General features: G+C 40.7%; 1 protein-coding gene and 1 long non-coding RNA gene across 4 annotated transcripts in view; one reads left to right on the top strand and one right to left on the bottom strand.

Moving 5' to 3' along the window:
- Positions 1-4,957: 4,957 nt before the first annotated feature.
- On the bottom strand, positions 4,958-6,382 carry LOC146363395 (uncharacterized). Its single transcript, XR_014799254.1, has 2 exons — positions 6,293-6,382; positions 4,958-6,023 (listed from the first exon to the last, which is right to left on the bottom strand). It is a non-coding gene; the product is annotated as an uncharacterized LOC146363395 (long non-coding RNA).
- The window catches only part of pvrl2l (PVR cell adhesion molecule related 2 like), a 325,880-nt gene continuing 310,183 nt past the window's right edge, over positions 6,378-22,074 (top strand). Inside the window, exon 1 of one of the 3 annotated variants that reach the window (XM_084919670.1) lies at positions 6,378-6,899. In XM_084919670.1, coding sequence (XP_084775796.1) covers positions 6,812-6,899 — 88 coding nt within the window. In that variant the 5' untranslated portion in view covers positions 6,378-6,811. The remainder of the gene's footprint in view (positions 6,900-22,074) is intronic. The other 2 variants (XM_084919672.1, XM_084919671.1) reach the window with 2 other exon arrangements.

Here is a 22,074-nt window from a genome sequence, read left to right as displayed (position 1 = left end):
TTGGAAGCAACACTTTTAAAGGCACCTAGATTGTAAGTTTATGGCACATGTTTGGAATAGTTTTGGCCTTGCCATGGTCTCCAACCACTGCATTCCCTAGTATGACTGTGGCTTGGTGTGGGTATGCTGTGATTCCAGATATCTGGGTACTGGCAGCTACTTTGGGTGCACTGGGCTTTTTTATGGTGCATCTCATGGATGCTGAGTCACACTGGCATTTAGAGAGTTTGGGGGATGAGGCAATACTTTGGGCTTTTTCTCATGTTTCATGAGCTGCAGGAGGATTGAGCTGTAGGGGATTACTGTGGCCAAGGGGCGTGGGCTTTGTTTTCAAAAACATTAAAGTTGATTTTGGGTTTCAGAGAAACACCCACCAGCAGTACTGTACTGTAAAATATTATCCATCCATGCATCCATCCATCCATCCATCCATGCATCCATCATTGCTCTGTCTGGATCACAGTTTTCCTTCAAAAAAAGATAATGGACTATACCACACCCTACATGTGACTTTCACTTTAAGTCCACTGACTTTTTAAGTCTGTACCTGCCTACAATAATGTCATTCTATATTAAGGACTTGGGTCTAGTTGTAGTGTAACATATTTTTAGTACTTTGAAAGTTCAAGCAGAATAATATAAAGACAATCTTTCCATGCCCTTTTGTAAAAGGTAGTTGGCTCAAAATGATGAATTCTTCAACCACATTGAAAGTTCGTGCAAACACTCTCAGGAGCTGAATTTGGACTAACAACAACCACTTTGTTGTTTAATTATGAAGACTTGCAGTGATTGCATGCTTTATTCCATCTGTTCTTTTGCTAAGATAAACCTTGAATCACGTAATTATGTGTTTAGATAAAGATGAAAAGACAGACAGAAAACATCATGAACTTTGTGTATGTCAGTGTAGAAGCATTACTTTTAGCAGTCAACAGATGGCAGGATATAGCTGGATCATTTGTATGCTGCAGCAGGACCATACACACACACACACACACACACACACACACAGCAGGGGCCAGCAGAATACATTGCGAGTCTTCAGAGGACAGAAGGTTTCCCTGCTCTGCTGTGATTAATGGGCTGATTGAGGCTGGAGCCAAAATGGAGGGTGGGCCAGTTTGCAGCCCGCTAATGAGGTGATAATGGAGAGGTGGGCGGCTGTGTACGCCACCCAGCAAAATGGTGGGAGCTTAGTGGGGATGGTTTTAGAGGTATGCAGGGAGGTGAGCTTCTCAGAGGGCAGTTGTGCATGCTATTTTTCAGTAAAATGTTTTGAATAGTGAAGGTGCAGGGAGACCTATATTCATTTTCCACTATAAAAGAGGCGGTTATTTGGTTTTCTTGAAGCAAAAATCATGGTGCTCAAGCAGAGACTGCATTACACTGTAACACTGCAGCTGGAAAAGACAGGTGGGTGCTGTGACTGGGTGATGAAGAGTTGTTTTCACTGTGACAGTGATTGCTGGTTTTGGAATAAGTGGGATTGTTGTGATACTGCAGATGGTGTGGTAGCATGACGGCATCATTGTTACTGTAAGCTGCAAAACAAGATCTTTCATCATATTGATATCAGTATGGGGAGGCAAAGCATAACTTACTCAATGTTTTATTTAAGCCTTTAAATACATTTTCACCACAGGCAAGACTCTCAGAGTGTTTAGAGTATGAAAAAATATGTCTTATTTTATTTGCTGTAAGTCCAGATTCTAATTATGTGGGTGAACAGGTAATTAGTTATGATAAAACACATACAGCCTGATTACATGAACATAGTTTTTGGTCAACACACCTCTTTACAACTACAACATAAGCACTGCTCAGTGACCCTAAAACAGGAGCATGCAACACCTTCAGCCACTTTCACCGGTCACCTGTAGGGAGACTCTGGGTAACTGACTGCCAATGTTAACAGATCTGGTCCCTGTTTTTAAACTAGTTAACTATTTAACTACTATTTCATAATTGTGAACTCTGATTTACCTCTTGTAAATCAAAACCGTGATTATTTAGAGGTAGCTGCTTTCATTTACGTCATATGAAAAACACTTATTTGGTGGGTACGTACAAATGTAACCTGATATTTGAACAGCATTTTAAAAGTACACTTAAGGGATCAGACAAACACAAAGACATCAAAGGCAAATCTGATTACTAACCTACCCCACTTGTGCGTTTTACAGAAAACCGGTTCTCACATTACCTGCAAAACTTTCAGCATGTCCTGTCTGCGTGCCACATGAATCACTTCCAACGTGCTAGGGTTGCAAATCCAAGAGGCAGACTTTTATTTACAAGTTTATTTACTACTTACGACTAACTAACGACTAAACGACTAAAGTAATTTAGTCGAACTGTCTGTTTGTGAAACGACTGAATTGATGTTACCATTATTCCATCTAGCCATCCAATGTGTGAATAAACAGTCACCTGTATTATTCACTGGCATAAACTAAAGATTTTATATTGGATAGTGCTTTATTTTAAATTACTATAAAACACAAACAGCATTAGAAATATTTCCCACTGCAGTGTTTTGGAGTTATGACTCAATCACACAGTTAATTGAGCTTCGCCTCTACAGTGTGTTGCTGTGAACAGAGTAACTTTCTCAGTCAATCTGCTGGTACAACTTATTTCAGCAGAAACTTTAAAAAGCACTGCAGTGGACTTCAAAGATGGTCCTTATCGTCTTAAACAGACAGGCAAACGTCCTCTGTGTGTGGAGGAGAACCATTTCTGTCTTTTAAAAAACCCTCAGCATCACTGTTTCTGTGGAAGGGACAACAAAGTAAATGACGGCATCCATCTAGAGAGACTTAACCCCCACCACTGCAATCCCTTACGACTTTTTCATGTGTGTTGCAAACCTGAATTTATGTGTGCAATTTCTTTTGTAGTTCTTTTGGACAAAGAAACAAAATACATCATATAAAGTGGAAATCTGAATGTTTATGCAGACGATGGAGGTTTGAGTTGTTTCCAAAGCTTTTCTAGAAGTCAAATTGTTGCTGTGCAGTACTTTGGGACTTACTTACACTACGACAACCAAAAAAGAAGCTAAATGAATATGTTTAACATCAGATATCATTAAAAATACACCTGAGAAAATAAAACGGCAAAAATCTGGATTCTATAAATTGAAATCTGGATTTGAAAGTTTAGTTTTCTCCATTTGATGGTTTGCATTTGCATTAATAGTAGCTCATAATCTCTTTGATGTTTCCTTGAGATGTTTCTTTTAATATTTTTGTCTTCTTTTGAACCATAATGATGGGATATCACACTTACAGGGAGTGCAGAATTATTAGGCAAATGAGTATTTTGTCCACATCATCCTCTTCATGCATGTTGTCTTACTCCAAGCTGCATAGGCTCGAAAGCCTACTACCAATTAAGCATATTAGGTGATGTGCATCTCTGTAATAAGAAGGGGTGTGGTCTAATGACATCAACACCCTATATCAGGTGTGCATAATTATTAGGCAACGTCCTTTCCTTTGGCAAAATGGGTCAAAAGAAGGACTTGACGGGCTCAGAAAAGTCAAAAATAGTGAGATATCTTGCAGAGGGATGCAGCAGTCTCAAAATTGCAAAGCTTCTGAAGCGTGATCATCGAACAATCAAGCGTTTCATTCAAAATAGTCAACAGGGTTGCAAGAAGCGTGTGGAAAAACCAAGGCGCAAAATAACTGCCCATGAACTGAGAAAAGTCAAGCGTGCAGCTGCCAAGATGCCACTTGCCACCAGTTTGGCCATATTTCAGAGCTGCAACATCACTGGAGTGCCCAAAAGCACAAGGTGTGCAATACTCAGAGACATGGCCAAGGTAAGAAAGGCTGAAAGACGACCACCACTGAACAAGACACACAAGCTGAAACGTCAAGACTGGGCCAAGAAATATCTCAAGACTGGTTTTTCTAAGGTTTTATGGACTGATGAAATGAGAGTGAGTCTTGATGGGCCAGATGGATGGGCCCGTGGCTGGATTGGTAAAGGGCAGAGAGCTCCAGTCCGACTCAGACGCCAGCAAGGTGGAGGTGGAGTACTGGTTTGGGCTGGTATCATCAAAGATGAGCTTGTGGGGCCTTTTCGGGTTGAGGATGGAGTCAAGCTCAACTCCCAGTCCTACTGCCAGTTTCTGGAAGACACCTTCGTCAAGCAGTGGTACAGGAAGAAGTCTGCATCCTTCAAGAAAAACATGATTTTCATGCAGGACAATGCTCCATCACACGCGTCCAAGTACTCCACAGCGTGGCTGGCAAGAAAGGGTATAAAAGAAGAAAAACTAATGACATGGCCACCTTGTTCACCTGATCTGAACCCCATTGAGAACCTGTGGTCCATCATCAAATGTGAGATTTACAAGGAGGGAAAACAGTACACATCTCTGAACAGTGTCTGGGAGGCTGTGGTTGCTGCTGCACGCAATGTTGATGGTGAACAGATCAAAACACTGACAGAATCCATGGATGGCAGGCTTTTGAGTGTCCTTGCAAAGAAAGGTGGCTATATTGGTCGCTGATTTGTTTTTGTTTTGTTTTTGAATGTCAGAAATGTATATTTGTGAATGTGGAGATGTTATATTGGTTTCACTGGTAAAAATCAATAATTGAAATGGGTATATATTTGTTTTTTGTTAAGTTGCCTAATAATTATGCACAGTAATAGTCACCTGCACACACAGATATCCCCCTAAAATAGCTAAAACTAAAAACAAACTAAAAACTACTTCCAAAAACATTCAGCTTTGATATTAATGAGTTTTTTGGGTTCATTGAAAACATGGTTGTTGTTCAATAATAAAATTATTCCTCAAAAATACAACTTGCCTAATAATTCTGCGCTCCCTGTATATACATTTCACATTCTTTTTAATCTTCTGGAATATTTGATTTGTGCTGCATTAGTATTATTATTTTAACATATCAATATCTGTTTACATTTTCTTGGGGGGGGGGGGTCACCTTGTGTAGTTGTAGAAGGATGACTATTCCAACTACAGAAGGGTTTGTCTCTCTTTGGAATGCCTTCAACAAGGCTTCCCCTGTGCGCTGAGCACCTGCTTCCCCTCAGTTTTTAGAAAACTTTGGCTAGAAAACCATTACAATAAGCATTCTGTGAAGTCCTCGGAGACATCACATCTGATGTGAACAATATGACCTTTATTGATTCATAACAGGCACACTAAACCCCCCTCGGTGATGTCTACTGTTTACTATATTCCTCACTCACATAGTCAGATGATTTATCACTAAATCGAAGGGCAGAAGTCAATAATGACTTTGATCCATGATAACCAGCTTCAGTTACCATTTGCTGACAAAGCTTTTCTGTGATTTTAATAAATTACTTTGATGATTTCTTGGCTGCTGGTCAGACAGAGTAACCAATGTGAAGACACTGCTTTCATTGCAAACATTTTCATAATTTCATTTGTTTCTACATGATGAACAAACTGTGATTAATCTGTAGTAGAAAATGTGGCAATACAGGTGGTCTGTTAAAATTAGTATAACAAAAAGCTATTATCATAGATCATGTAATTATTAATACAATCCAAAAAGCAACAATTAAATGTTATAGATGGTCTCTTCCATAAAGGGAAATTTGCTATCAAAGATTTACCTTGAGTGCATGAGAGCTCAAACTTCTGGTGGTTGAGTGCATGAAGTATGTTACAGAGAGTTGGGAAAACGCAGACATAAAACACTCAGAGTTTGTAGGACATTTGTTCAGAAAATAACAAGAACTGTGGATGGAATAAATGTACAGTAATGTAACCTCCACACGATTAAGGGTTGCAGAAAATATTACCCAGAAGCCTGGGGACTTCAATTTAAGAACCCTGCTTGTAGAGTATGAAAGGCTACTTGTTTTTGCTTGCCCTAAATAAAAAGGTGCGATTGGATTATAAGTAGTTCCCCAACACTAGTTTATATAGTCATATGTGGGAAATCCGGAAATAACCAGTAACCGTGTGAATAAGCGGCAGCTCCGGGGAAAGTACGGAATCTTCGCTGAAAAGTGAAACAGAAACAAATAAAAAAATATTATAAGCATGAAATTAAAATACTTAATTGCTTAAAAGATTCTATGTCGTTACTCTGTTTGTATCACGACGATGCTCCATCTCCAACTGTGAAAATCTGCTCCAACACACACACACACACACACACACACACACACGTGCGCGCGCACATATACACAAACAAGCGGCAGGTGTCAGCAGAACACACCCGGAGCTCACAGCACAGGTATGCAGACGCGTCCCTTCTGTATTTCTAACCTTTTAAACTGCACCGCGCTCGGATTGTGCGTCTGTGGCTGTGAGGGTTCAATGTTGCGGCTGAAGTCCTCTTGGTGACGCTCTGCTGACATCACTTTGATATTCCCCCACTCAGCTCTCCGCATCAGACACACGGAGCTCCAGCACTCTCACACACACTCCGTCCACACTTTGTTTCCATTTCGCTCCGCTCGCCTTGTACAAGACGCACCGGCACAAAAACACAGCCGCCGGCTGCCTGAGCACTGCGGCCGGTCCACGTGGGGAGGGCTCTGACTCTTCCTGTCATTAACAGAATTAAAGCAAAGGACAGAGAAACTAATCACGTTCCAGACTGAGGAGAGGCACGCTCAGAGCGGCAGGAGGACAGAGAAGCTGTAACTTGGCTGCTTTCAGCGCAGGCGGTCTGAACTGAGCTCGAAGTTTCTTGGCTGATCGGAGAAGGAATAATTTGGAGCCCGGCTGAAACGCACGGCGCTGTTGTGGATATTACGTCCACCTTATCTCCTGTGTATAAGAATGGCGAGAGATTACGCAGCGCGCTGCCCGGTGTATCCGATGAGAAACGCTTGGCTGGTGGCAGTAGCGGTCCTGCTTGCAGCCCAAGGTAAGTGTGAATGAGCCCAGCTGTGTTTCTTACAATGGAAGTCCCGTCAGTTCTTCGCCTCCTGTAGCCTCGTGTTCTCTGAATGTAGCAACCCCCGGCACTTTTCCAGGAGGGCAGCCCGCGTTCCCGGAGTGCTGGATGTTTGACGGTGTCACGTCTCCGCGTCCTCTCTGGCTGCTGCTCAGAGCGCCGAGACCTATTGTAAAAGTTTATTGTCCGAGCTCTACATCAGATCTGTGTGTGTTGAGTTTCGGTAAGCCACGACGCGAGGTGTGGCTCTCCTGGTTTGCGGTGTTTGTCCTAATTCCTCGCCGCTTTCGTCGGCAGGTGACTGTTCAGGAAACCTAATCCTCCCTGAGCCGCTACAAACCCTTACAGCACGGCTGACCTGAAATCTGTGTTTACCTGTCGAGAAGCGTGGCCGTGAAATGGGGCGCAATCACAACTGCCGGTCCGTTTACTAACCATTAGAGTAATGGCAAAAATTGGTCCTCGTCGTGTGGAGCAACAGGGTGTTGATGGGGAAACGCGTTCTCTGCGGGGGATGAGAATGGCTCGGCCCCTGCTCTTGAGGTGGCCCTTCAGGAATAAATACCTTGTCAAGAGGGCTGCATGAATATCGACTACACGAACTGTATGAAAAATACACGAACTCCAGAATCATGGCAGAAGAAGCAGCCTTGCGAACATGCAGTACATACAAATTTAAGAAGATAAAATGACGTAAATGTTAATATTATGATATAAGGCACCCTGTAGTCAATTAAGAGACCAATACCAGCACATTTAGAGTAAAATATCTGAAAAAATTGATTCAGTGCTTTTTCTTTTCTTAAATTAGACAGCTTAAACCCAAATAAAACACACGTAAAACACTCAGAGTTGTGTAAAGTGAGATAGGGGTCATAAAAACTTTAACTCCACTTTCTATATATCTACCTCTGTGCAGTGATGCATGTAACTGTGGCCAATATTGACTGATGGTATCAGCAAGTATCAGCCAAATGGTGCTGTGAACTTACTGTTAAGTGACGTAAGTACAATGCAATATTTTATAAAACCTATAAGAAATAAGTTAGAGCAATATCCTGTGTTTGGGTATAGGAGGATTTACAATGATTGTGCGTGAAGTCCCGGATGCAGCACAGTGAGCCACAAAGAGCAGCTTGATTGATGGATTTCATCTTTAAACTAAAAAGCTTCCTGATCAGCACCTTTGACACTCAGCGAATAAACATGTGCCAAAAATAACGTCCCTGTGAAGTTGTTGAGTGGCGCAGAGACATAATGGGATTATTAAGGAAACGGTGACAACGTTTTCCATAAAATAAAAGCAGGTATAAATAAACCTGCTCATGAATAACAGAAACACTTTGCTGTCACTATAAAACGCACCTTTGATGGATAGAAATAACAGTAATCGTGTACGGGAAAGGTCACTAAAAGACAAGGTTATCGTTGCATTTATGAGGTTTTTTCATGATTCTGTTTCCCTGTGCTGGAAAGTCTTTACTCTGATTTTGTTGTATTTGTGATTTTAAGTTGAGATGTTAAAACAACAGAGATTATGTGTTGTAGTTTATTGCTGTTTAGATGGCATATTGACGTACCTGACTTGCTATCAGCACTATTGCCCTTGAATGGCTTTTCTAACTAGTCAGAGTCAGTCTGCACACTGGAACTCTGTTATGTCCTTTTACTATGTTACAGATTAAACATTAGTAAAACAAACAATGCTATGTGTCACATGAATATGCACGGTTTCTCAAAAGTACCTTACATTCAACTAAATATTTACTTTAATGTGCACACTCAGCAACTTGTGTACTTTCTTGGGACTTTCCAAAGTCTTTACCGACTTCAGCGGCTGTTTATGGGAATTTTCACAGTTGCAAACCAGTTTTTCAGATTATTCAGACAAGAAGAACCACAAGAATTTACAAATATGCTGTAATCCCCAACAGAAACTACTAAGTTTTTTTCCCCCCACTGGAACCAGCTCCAATATTTATAACAGCAGGTAGTCGGGCTATAGTGATCGGCGTTAGCCTGCTCTGTCAGCATGAATCTGTCAGCCTGTTGTTTGCACCTGGGTATAACTAATATCATCTGTCAGAGCTCTCCAAAAATTTCACTGAGGAAAAAGAAGATGGGTCATTATGGAGCTGGAAGATATGTCATCTTGTGCCTTGACACACCTTGGAGACATGCCTGTGAGATCAAAGCAAACGGGAGGGCAAGTTATTTCGAGCCGGGGAGCCACAGAATCCTTGGCATTTCGCTGTAGCATCTGTTGCATAACTGGTGATGGCGTGAACTGTTATTGGCGCCGAGTTTACAAGGCAGGAGGAAGATTTAATCTCGATTAGAACTAGCTGTGTAATGACATCCTTTCTCTTCCTGCGTTTTTGGAGCAATGTAAGAACGAGAAAACCCCAGTGAAGGAGAGCGTTCTGCTTTAGACCCCATGCTGTAAGCTCTCTAACACAGGTTGGAGAGAGGATGACAGATATTCAGCTGAGACTCTGCTACATTGGGTCTGTATTGTTAAAAAGCTGTCAGATTGTCATGACAGTATCCCCACAGGTTATGAATTCATTTTAACATGCAACAACACAACTGTCTCGTCTGAGGAAGAACATCTACACTCACACTGCAGCTGCTTAGAAAGCGAGCTGCTGACAGAGGCTTGATTTTTCCAAGATTGCCCTGGCATATGAGGAAACATTTCAAAAGCAAGTTGTGTGCATAGATGATCGTTGTATGTTTACATGGCAAATGCAATTGTGTAATTATGTGGAAAATTAACAGGCACTTTGCAAAAGGGGTCAACGGCAGCCGTGAAACCTTGACTGTAATATTGAAAGAGGAATGTTAACCTTCATAAAAAAGGCAAAATAGAGTTAAGAGGATATCATTGTGCAGCAATGATAATTAAGTCTCTTCAGGTAACCACCCCCTCCCCTTCGTGTCTCAATAGGCCCGATCCTGTGCTGAAATGTCAATGATGATGAGTCCCCTCGACGGCTCTGCAGAGACGGAGGGCTGATTAGCTTATCACTTGGAGAGCAGGCGGCCGATGATTATCGCCCTCAGAGCAGCACAGCCTGATTATCGAGAGCTCTTATTAATGACTCATCTTTAGCTTTGCATTGCGCTATGTTGTTGTTTGCATATTTGTGTAGCCAGTGCTACACAAGCTCCAGTATCCATCTGTGATAGTTTTACATCATGTGGGAATCACTGCAGAGGATCTCAGGGATGAAAAAGTCTTAAACGTTCATGTTGACCTACCTTCTTGCCTTAAAGGGCAAAACCCAAAACATACATCTGCCTTTCTTTTTGCCTCGTCACACCTTCAATTAAAAAAAACAAAAGAACAACATATTTTGGATGTAGCTCTGTAAATTTTAAAATTAACATCCAGATATGCACTAGAGACACTATATAGAGCATCTCATCTGGCCTGGGAATGGCTCTGGATCCCCCAGGAGGAGCTAAAAATTGAAGCTTTAGACAGCGACATCTGGACAACCTTGCTTTGCATGCGACCGCTGCAGGCCGATTCTGGATAAACGGCAAAGGGTAGAGGGACGCGCAGCCAGTTTTAGTGCTGTAATTAAAATTCAGAAACAACATAAAATTTAAAGAAGCAAGAGTTCAAGACCTTCATCTGTGAGCTGCACATTACAGCCGATTTTGCGCTCTTGGCCTTTGGGATAGGTGCACAGTTATTTTAATTTTTCACCATGCAGGATATTTTCATTTATTAATAACTGGAATAAGCCTAGAAGCTTTAAAAAAACCATTTTTTTTTCAAAAGCAAAGGGCAGTTTGAATAAAATATTCCAGCAATTTTCTCAGTTTAAAAAACATATTTTGCTTCTCTGCATAAATCCTGGTTGAATAATATGTAGCAACCTGACCCTGGAGCCTCTGTTAGCTTTAAAAAGTGGTCTGTAGCGCAAAGGTCCCAGGCCCACTGTGGTCGATGATGTCAGACAGACAAAATGTCAAGAAGTGTATCTGGGGAGAACTGATGTTCTGTGTGTTTGTGGAGAGGTTTGAGGCAGCGGTTGTCATTGTTGCCATGAGAGTTGATCATAGGTATCATTGCTGGGTTAAAATGTCAACGACCGTGCAAAGCAGCTGGATGCTCTGCAAGTTCCTACTCGGAAGGGTTTAATGATGTGTTTTTAGCATGTGATATTTCCCCCATAACTGTTAAAAACCTTTATATTCATAACACTAATGACCTTGCTGAACAGAATACTTAAGGACGCACCAGTCGGGAAAGTCTAGGCTGATACCGATGTTTAAAAATGACAATTTAGCAGATGTGCAATGCGAATGGTTTTTAAATGTCGTTGTTATTTATTTCCCCATTTGTCATGGGAAAAAGAGAAATCAAAAAGCAACTGCACTGTTTTCAGTCTTCCAACTCTACGTCACACAATCACGCATTGAGTGATTGATGTGACACAATGGTTTAGCATCAGCTGCTGCCATATTTAAATGTCTTATTTGCTGAAGAGCCAATGGCTGCTAAAGAAGCCATTATTATCCAGGGCATGGCTACAGACTCAGTAATCAAAACTCCTGAAACATAAGAAAAATCAGTTGCAAAGTCATACAGTAAAATTATTTTCACACATGCGTTGGGGTCCAAAACATTTCAAACATTATTTAACCATCTGACATCTTTAGCCTGTCAGCTTCTTTTTACTAAGCCTGTGTGATATTTGATTGAGAACTGAGTCTGTATTTTCCTGGAGATTTTACAGAAAGCTGGTGGACTTTGCATCCTGCCTCTTGCATGTTTTACCTAGCCAGCACTCTTGCCAGGACTAGACTATTTACAGCTGTTGAGAGTGTGTCATGTTGTCTGCTAAATGTGAGAAAGGGAAACGCTGTCCTGAGTTTGTCTGCGAAAACAGCTTAAGTCAAGTTTAATCTGACACCCGCCACAATACAGGCTGCTCTCACATTGGGACCTGCAGTTAAAAGGCTCAAGACTCAAATGCCAAAGGCTCTTCCTGCTGAGGGTGAAAATCATCAGGAGCAGATCGCTGATGCCCGTTGAGAGCTTGTGAAAGATTCACATACTACACATGCTGTTTAGTATTATGGACTGCTGTTTGTGTTTGCACGAGTTTGTTTTTGTCTGTCAGAATCGACACATGCGGCGATGATTATCCCCCAGCATAAAATGAAGTCTTATTGCTTATAAAAAAAACTTTTCCTTTTAATTGCAGCTTTTCACTTCTTAATTGGTTCGAGTTGCATCACACTGTGATTTGTTTGTTTGCATTTCTAGTAAAGTTGGACTCTTAATTTTTGGCTCTAGGTTTTGTTATTGATCAAAGATTAAAATCTTAATGACTTCCCACGACTCTTTGTGGGACAGTGAATGATGAACTATTGAGTTTGTATTGCACGATCTTGCATAATACGTTTGGCTTGTGTTTGTGCCATCAAAGAAGTAGTTTCAAAAATCTCTAGTGCAGCTGTTACGGCCAGAGGTAGACTTTGGCTTGGTAGGGCACTCTCAGAAATTTTAAACTTGTTGCCATGGATACAGCTTTTGTGTCTGAGACAATATCACAAGCCTGTGTTGTGTGTGTGTGTGTGTGTGTGTGTGTCTTTGCATGTCCTAAAAAAGGTGTGCAGTTATAATTAGTGGGAATAGTTCGGAGTTTGGGTTGATGTAAGAAGCTCAATCCGCCCATCTTGCTACAGGAAGCAGGTTTTACTTCATCACTGTGGGTGGCAAAGAGCCAGCAAGCATGTGTCTGCACTTGGTCAGCAATTTTCCTTTTTCTTTTTTTCTTCTTCTTTTTTTCTCCACCTCTGAGGAAACGGGTTACTAAGCAAATTCCAGATCACATTTCTAGACATAAAGCGTATCATGGCTAACACCTTGGCATTCCTTTGTGATTCTACAGCAAACAGGTGTCAGTGGGAAGAGGGATTACAGAGCGTAGCAACAGGAAGGGGGCCATGAATCACAATGGACCTGATCCAAGGATGGTCGGAGCACAGTTTATTCTTACAGGGTCCAGTCAGGTTTCACAGCATCACGAATGCCTTTGCAGATGACTTAAAAATGCACACACAAAGTCTCTTGCATACATACACACACGATCAGTGTGGCCTCCTTTGCTAGTTTGACTTTTACCCGCATGCAGAGTAAAGAAATGGCCTTTCATACCCTGCTCAGTTTTCATTTTCCTATTCTTTTATTCAGGCATTCTTCCTCCCTGTCTTATTCTCGCTCCCTCTCTTTCACACTCATTCTTTTGCTCACGACCCTATTTTCAGTCGGCCTGGCTGGCTGCTGCTCCGTGGCGGCTCCCGAGCGGGGGCCCTTTTGTTGGAACAGCTTTGGTGGAATTAAAAAGGGTGCCAGGACAACCCCCCACCCCAACTCTACTCTTCCTCTCTCAATCCACTCTTCTGCTTTCAGTTCTTCTAGGCCTCATTGTTTAGAAAGGGAGGGAGGGAGCTAGAGGGGAAATTCAAAAGTGTGAAAGTGTTTAGACAAGCGTCCCTGTTCTGTGTCCTAGTCTGTCCTCAGCATTCCTGTTACACAGACCACACCGACCTGCGTCCTTCCTTTTCTCCTGTTTAGTCACTGTTTCCTCTCCAGATATAGCCTGCTGGTGACAAAATGGAAATTGCTTTTTACCATTTGTGTGCGAGTGCAGCGGCCGGTCAGGCTGCGACGTGACTGTGACATTTGGAGTTGTACCCATGTGGGCGATTAATAATTACAGTAACATTGTTTGCTTCACTTACATCATTATGGAGCTCCTGCAATGACTTTTTCCAACTGAGAAATTTAAGGCAGCGGTCTTGCTTTCCAAAATTGGACCATGTTGGCAGTCACTAAATCACTATTGGCACATTGCTAATCGTTGGTGAAAAGAGCCATTCTGGACAATGTGCAAGATAATTAAAGCGTCCATGTCTTTAATGAACAAAACATCAGAATAAATTTTAAAACAGGAATAACTGAATCATCTGACATTTACGATCCTCATAAAATGAAAAATTACCTTCTTAAACCAGATTGCAGTAACTGGAAAAAGGGTCTATTTCTCTTCCATTAATTTACCACTCTGTCAACAGGTCACATGATACCATTTATTTAAGCAATGAAATGCATGGTTTTAGATATACTTCTTTTTATTTGACCACTAAATAAATCCTTTTTACCATATTATTAGAGATCCATAAGGTTTTATGACACATGGTCAAGGACACGCTGTAGCCTCAAAGGATTCTGGGGATACTGGACTGAAATGGGATCTGGGGAGGCCGGAGACTGTCTCAGTGCTTTGGGCTCTCAGTGGTGCTTCCTACACAGATTTTGTGGTTTGGTGGGATACATAGTTATATAGTGACGTGGACTGCTATTGGAGTGCTTTTGCTATAGTTTCATTTGCCTGCATCCAAGTAGCATCCACATCAATGCCAGGACCATTTGTTTCCCTGCTGAACACTGGATTATAACAAGACGATCAATGTTATCCCCATCACCTCTCCGTGGTTCTAATACTGTGGTATATTGGTGTAAAAATACAGTATATTTTCTTATTAAGTGAAAGAGAGGAATCTTATATCATAGCAGAAAGACTTATTTCTCAGCGCAAGTGAGAAAATTAAATGGCTTCAGCCTTAATGCAGTCTTTGGCCTTGATCACAGATTGCTTTTTATCTCAAATAACAGAGTGAAATTTATTTGCTAAAAAAGACATTGAACATAACATCACCTACTATCAATGTTTTCGTGTCTGCCAGTTTCAGAATTGGTCATGTCCATTCTTCTAGTTGATTGAATCGAAACTGAAACCCACTTCACTGTTGTGGATTTTTATTCCTGCAAACCAGTATGAGATATATATATATATATAAAAAGAAGTTCATTTCCTGTTATAGTTCAAGTGCAAGCTCTAGAAAGGGCAGGGCATTTCGGTGTTATTCCTGGATCCTTTTTTTTCTCTCTTATTTGTAATAGCAAATGTTCATTTTCAGTTCTTCATTCAGTGTGGCATAATGTTAGCCTTCTGTTTGACCTCCTAAAACTGTTGAACTCACTGTTGAACTTCAAGAGTTTTACAACTCATGGAATTTCCTGACATTTGGTGAAAAAAGCATGGAAAGGAAAATCTGTGTCTTAGGGGAATGAAGAACGCTAACATCTCACTAAAGTAATCGATTTGATTTGGAAGATTATAAAAAGCGGTTTTATCTTGGCTTTTCAGCCTGGAGACTGTTCTAGCAACAAGTTCTAGAGGTCAGTGGCTAACCAGCCAGTAGAGAGTGAGCAAATGAGCAAAGGAGAGAGAGATAAAGAGATAGAAAGGGTGGGTTAGTGATGGTGGTGGGAGATCTGTTTGTACTGATGAAATGTTAAAATGAAACTGGGCTGAAGACAAGGATTTGTGCACCTCTAACACTCTGGCTCGTCTCTCACCTCTGTTAACATCTTCAATATCACTGCCTCAACCAAATGCATCCCCGATGCACGCACATGCATGTGCACGTCTGTCGATGGGAGCCATCCTGATCAGCTGCGTCTGCTCTGACAGTGTTGTTTCTTATTTGCATAATACAAGCTAACATCTCTTCCCCTTTCCATGTTCACAAGTGACTACTGTTTAAACAGCCCATTTGTATGCAAGTCACATGCACGTTAAAAGAGAATACCAGTGTCATTTAGAGTTACAGCCGATTTACTACCTTCTCTTTCTAGTGTATGTTTTCTCCCGATCATTCTGCAATGCATGCCATATGTAATTAGATCATTTTAGGTCATTTTTCAATATTTAGCCTGTGGTTATTTCAAACCTGGCTGCAAATGAATTGGCTGTCCTGGCAGACAAAGCAGTTGCATGCAAAAGAAGCCATGGATATGACAATTAAGTTTGTCAGGCTGCATATATTTCAGGGATTATTTCCTGGCAGAGACTGTCATGCCTTATGTGGCTGTCAGTCACCTGACAGGAAACAGTCTACATTTATATTAACAACAGGACTTGGTTTCCTGTCAGGCTTCAGTGAGAGACATTGAAATATTCTCTTTGCTAGGAGAGGTCACTGAATGTGCAGAACGATAAGCAAACAAAGCAAACGGATGCTTGAATGTGCAAACAGTAACCTAGAAAAACAATAGAAACATCCGCCTGCAGATAAGTGTACCCTTTAAGAAAGTTAAATAGTTGTCTTCCTATAGTGCATTTCTGCATTACTTCTGTTACCTTCGTGCATACCTTTATCCTCACAGCACACTTTAAAACATTTTAAGGCTTTTCTTTAATGTTAAGATGTCATCCAGAGATTAAAATATCTGCATAGCTTGATGCCTCTAAGTGCATTTCTATATATAGTCTTTTTATAGGTCTTAGCAAGAGTTACAGAATGTAGAAAGGGTTCAATAGAGCCTTTTGTGGCTTAAGTGGAAATTGTGAAAAATGTGTGTGTTTGGTGTCTGAAGTTTAAAATCTGTATGGATGGAATTAAGGGAGCCCGCTAAAGCTCTGTAACTCTCGCCTCATCTGCTCTTGTGGCGAGGGGCTCAAGGCTACATTAGCTACTGCTAAGACTAAGCTGAGTATTTGACCGAGCTGTTGGAAATTACGTTTGGGTAAATTTGGCTCTGTGTTTTGACAGGGCAGCACGCATGTAATAAGATCTGTTGTGTTGATTTTAATCTAAAAAACGGTATGATTATAGGAGTGCTATAGGAATGTAGTGTTCAAGTAGTGAAGTCTAGCAAAAGTACAGATGATGGGTCCGTTATACTCAGGTGGCATAGTCGACACCTTCCCATGTCTATTAGCACAACTCTAAATATTATGTATATGATAAAAATGTTGTAATCTGAGGACTGTATAAAGCCACAATATGATATTTCTATATGTATACTGAATTCTGTCCACGTGACCCAAAAATAACTGCTTCATCTCACATCCAAACAGTATATCCCGATGTGGAACCAGGCTTTCTCATTCCTTGTCTTTTCCTTGGGGTTGCTTCCCAGTCTCATTACGTGCTCCTGCATCTATGCTCCTGCACCTCCCCAAGTCAGATGTTGGTGGAAAGTTTTAGTTTGACAGCTGCAGAACAATGTTTTGCCTTTCTTAGTTTCTCAGTTTCTTCTCCATCCCACTCCCGCCTAGAGCAAACGAATTCTTGACTTTCCTATCTCAGATCTAAATCTGAGGGTCAACTCTTTAAATACACAATTCACTGAGCTGAATTTCTCCCGTGAATCCAAAACTGAGTTTTTCTCTTTTTGCACAGAAAAAGGTTGATGTTCTTTTGACATTAAACTAATCAGCATTCCAGACAGAAGCAGACATGCGGTCTTTTGGTGGCCGCCAATAAAGGTTTTCTTTTGCATGATAGAATTACCGGGTTTATTCAAAAGGAGGGTTTTTCTTCTTTAATGATATATTATTGTCAAATGACTCGATATTGCCTGGTGCTTTTCTACAGGCCCTGTGGGCTTTCTTCTCATAGCTCATTTCATTATTTCTCCTCCCTGCTGCTTTTGATGCTTACACTTACCTTTCAGTTAGTCAGTTTAAAGCAGCGGTCCCCAACCTTTTTTGCGCCACGGACCGGTTTATGCCCGACAATATTTTCACGGACCGGCCTTTAAGGTGTCGCGGATAAATACAACAAAATAAAACTAGTACCGGTACCGAAAAAAAGAAGATTTATTCATAACACACGTGAAAAGACCCAGGAAAACCGAGTTAATGATAAAAACGATAACAAAATAACGCTGAAAACCGATAAAAACCCTGAAAACCATACATTTCACACCTGAGCCTCAACTCTCTCGGCCCGGTACCAAACGACTCACGGACCGGTACCGGTCCGAGGCCCGGGGGTTGGGGACCGCTGGTTTAAAGTATGTTTGGCTATTTCTTTCTTTCTTTTTTTTCTTTTTTTTTTTTATCTAAGAGAGGATTCTGTCCAAGTCCTGCTTAATTAGACCAAATGAAAGTGCAAAACAGATTAGTGAGGCTAGTGCTTGTAAATAGCTTCTGCTGAACATCTGTCACCCTTGTAACCACTGTGTCCTTGTCGGCATTATGGGGCTGAGGATATACGTGGTGGTCAGATGGCTCTGCACAAATGTCTGTGTGTGTGTGTGTTTGTGAGAGAGAGAGAGAGAGAGTGAGTGTAAGATTTTCTCTTAGGATCTGTATAACTTTTGTAACCTGAGAGTGAAGCCTCTTTTTGAAAATTTGGGCTATTTTTGCCTACTTGAAATTTGGAAGGTTAAGATTCCGTTCGAGGGTTCAGGTTAGATTTACTGAAGTTTTACGTTTGCAGATTTTTGGCCAAGCATTTAGTTGCAATTCTTTGGATAAAGTGGTAACAAAGAGAACATTGCTATGATAGCGTGCAAGTGCATGTCTGCTATTTCTCTGTGTGTGTGTGTGTGTGTGTGTGTGTGTGTGTGTGTGTGTGTGTGTGTGTGTGTGTGTGTGTGTGTGTGTGTGTGCGCTTGTGACAAAGGCCCTCTGTTAGCTGCACTGATACAGCCACTGTGGACTATGTGATGGGTGAGGATGTGAGTCAATGTGACACACAGAGGCATGCACACACATCTTTAACCATCTTTTCTTCCTCTACCCCTGAGATCATTCTTTTCTCATCTCCTAATATATATTGGAAATGGATCATAGCACATGGACTTAAATAATACTGCAATTGTCAAAACCCAAAACTCATTAATGACATAAAGTGCTTCACTGTGGCTCAAAAGACACTCTAGTCATACATGAACTGCTTCCATGGGAGAAAACATTTCTATTTCACAGGTTTTCACATTTTTTTAATAGCACAGAAGGGTCTGATTTAAATTAGGAGCCTCTCATTCCCTGAATGTTTTCTCCTATTTTAAGAAGCCTGGTTCATTTCAATGCATTTATTAGTGCAGATGCATGCTCATTATAGAAAAAGAACAATAACTAAAGAGCTTAAACTGAGCAGTGTAAATCTGAAGCTATGGTTGATAAATGGTTTTAAATAAGGTTGGGGACAATGAAGGATAGTATAGCTGACTAGCAAAAATGAATAATGTGCTATTGTGAGCTAGGCAATTATGGCAATAATCTGCTAATCTGCCTGCCACATTGAAATTGGAATATCCTACCATCCATTTTCTAATACGCTTATGCTGTTTGATGCTGTGGGGAATGCAGCACATTTAAAGTAATGCACTGAGAAGTGGTGCGCGCACTTAAACCAGGTTGTGATATTTTACCTCGAGTCTGCCAAAAGTCTTAAAATTGAATAAAAACAACACCTTTATTTAAAAATGCTGGCATACACATATTTACCTGCTGTACTTAAAAAAAAATACAGTGCCATGTTTATTAAAACATTTTATGTTCTTCTGTATTTGTATGCATTGTTGCTAGCTAGCAGTCTTAGCAACATTAATAGATGGTCAAAACCTGCACAGGGTCATTTTAAATAAGAAATAATTGCAACCACAATAGGCCCTGCAGTCCATGGCGGGCAGTTCTTAACCTCTGCACCTTATTTTATTTAGTAACCGCACAGAGTGGATTAGCCAGCTGTCACAAATGAAGATCTTAGTGTTATTCTGGGGGGAATAACTCTTTGAATCTAAATTCTGAGTTTGTATTTTTTGTATAAAGTTAAGTTGAGATATGAACCACGTTGTTTCCCAAAAATATGACATTTTGAAATAATTTAAAACCCTAAATAATACTACAGGTTAGCAATATATTTGAGAAAAGGTAGTTAGCGCTAATAATACCCGAAAGAACAACTCCCAACATTTTAGCTTTATTAGTAAAATGTCCGGTATAAAAAGAGAATCTGAAAGAAACAAGAAGTAAAATTAAGTTGGGCTCAGCATTGTGTGAAAGCCTGTGGCTAAATACTTTAACAATGTAGGGATAAACAAAGTGTAACATTTGAAAAATCAGAATCAGAAATTGACTTTTTGTTGTGAGCTTACTGACAGGAGCTGTACATGAATTTGATAAGGTTTTGTAAAACTGTAACTTTAATTTCTAATTACTGTCAACTAAAGCCAACAATAGGTGTCAAGGTGACAAAGGAGCGACTAAAGCATTTATACTGTTACTGCTTAAAGCTGTAAGAACAGTTTGGAAAGTTGTATTGCTGTTTTATAAGTACAGTTTTAGCCATCGCCACAGCATGTAATTTTTTGAGATGGTCTCTCCTTTCATAGCCGAGAAAGTGAATTTCACTGAGCCAGCGACTCTCCTCCTCCCTGCCATGGTGTTTGTGCTTACCTCAAAAAACTCCATTAACTAAGGAGCTAGGATTGGAAAATAGAAATGACTTGTGTGCCTGGGTTTCTGACCTCTCCACCCCCTCATCCCAAAGTCTATTTCCAGGTAGTGGGCTTTTCGAAATGTGAGGATGATTTCTTAATCCCCAAGGGTGCATCTGAGGATGGAAACGAAATGCTTCAGCTGTTCTCGTTTCCCACCATGCAAACGGCCTGATGGGTGGTAGACTGCCGACTGCCCAGTTAGCTGGACGGAGAGAAAAGTGTGCTAATGAGATGTGTGCTGCTCTTTCATGTGTGTCCTCTCCTCTTCGCAGCATGCCATTTCTCTGTGGGTGTCTAAGCTATAAGCTTCTAGGTTTCTAACTGTTAATGTACAAAGTGACCGTGTCTGAACTGAAAGTTAAATACGGTTGGAATTGAATCAGGCGTTTTTCAGTATGAAAGGGAGTGTAAAGGGCCGCGTGCTAATGAGAGGGTTTGGATCATCATTCGTTCCTTACAGTCATCAGTGGCATAAAACCGGCCAACAGGAACAGAGGACAGAACAAGGACCGGGATGACAGCACTCGCTAAAAGCTTAAACAAAATCAGTCGACAGCCAAAGTAATTTATTAATGAGTAAAAGGAATTATGGCACATCTCTATAAAAGTCTTCTTTGGAGGATTACACCATTAAAAACAAATTACTAAATTGCAGGTCACTCGTACATTAGATTTATGTGTTCAATCAGGGAGATCTGTAAGGACTCATTTGCCTGCTTCCTTGAATCTTTGGCTTTCCCACGCTGTCAAACTCAAACATTACACTCGACCAATCATCTTCTCGTCCGCCTGTTTTGAGCTAATCAGCGTCTAGTATGCGTGGTTTAAATCTTTGGTTTAAGCCATGATGGTGCATCGAAGTCTAATTTACAAATAGATTATATAATGTCTCATTTCCAGATGTCCCATGATAACTCCTTATTGAAGTTACATAATAAGCTCAATTATATTTTTGTTGATATAAAAGTGACTGATACAGGCTACCTCTTTATCTCCACACCATATAGTATGATATTCAAGATGCACAGAAATCCCTCACAGATAAGAAGAATGTTGATACAAATCCTTAAAAACACCCCCAAAAGTCAAGATTTACTCCAGGTTGGGGATTTTGTGGAGCAGCAGACAGAGTGGAGAGCCTGCTTACTGAAGGGTTTTAAAGTAAGCATTGCGTAGGATTTTATCCTAGTTCACTTTCACAAAGTGAGTCCATGATTTCATTTTGGTGAGGCTGTTGGTGAGAGTGGATTGAGTTTCATGGACGATGGATTTAGTGGTAATGTAGAGCTACATGTCACTGGTATAGCAGTGGAAAAGACCATGTTGATGGATGATGCTGGTTCCAAGTAGAGAATGAGCAGAAGATGACCAAGCCCCAAACTCTGAGGATGTCTCAGCACATAATGGCGAGGAAGTTATTTATTCTGATCTCTATCAGATGGAATTTCAACCAGAAGTTGCTGGCATCTGCAGTATTTTCTATTATTTTTTTTTTATCACAACATTCAGTCAGAGACTGTGCAGAGGCTTAAGATTGCAGAATCAAAGGAATCATTGTTTTTTTGTTTTTGTTTTTTTAATACCGTTTTTTTCCCCCAGACTCTCCTGAGTACCTAAAGCACCTAATTCTGGCATCTGAGTTAATGTCTGCCTTCTGCATTTTTAATGCAGGAGGCAAAAAGTTCAAAATGAAATTTCACAGCATCTGTGTTTACTTGTTGGCTTTGACTTCTTCTTCTTCTTCTTCTTCTTCTTCTTCTTCTTCTTCAACTAGACAGCACTTTTTTTCTTAGCTTTGTGAATCCTCTGCTTTTT

The sequence above is a fragment of the Perissodus microlepis genome, chromosome 22, assembly GCF_051167445.1.
Source record: "Perissodus microlepis isolate ML-2025 ecotype Zambia chromosome 22, ASM5116744v1, whole genome shotgun sequence".
Classification (NCBI taxonomy): domain Eukaryota; kingdom Metazoa; phylum Chordata; class Actinopteri; order Cichliformes; family Cichlidae; genus Perissodus; species Perissodus microlepis.
The sequence above is the reverse complement of the archived record's forward strand: the minus strand, read 5'-3'. Positions and strand labels throughout refer to the sequence as shown.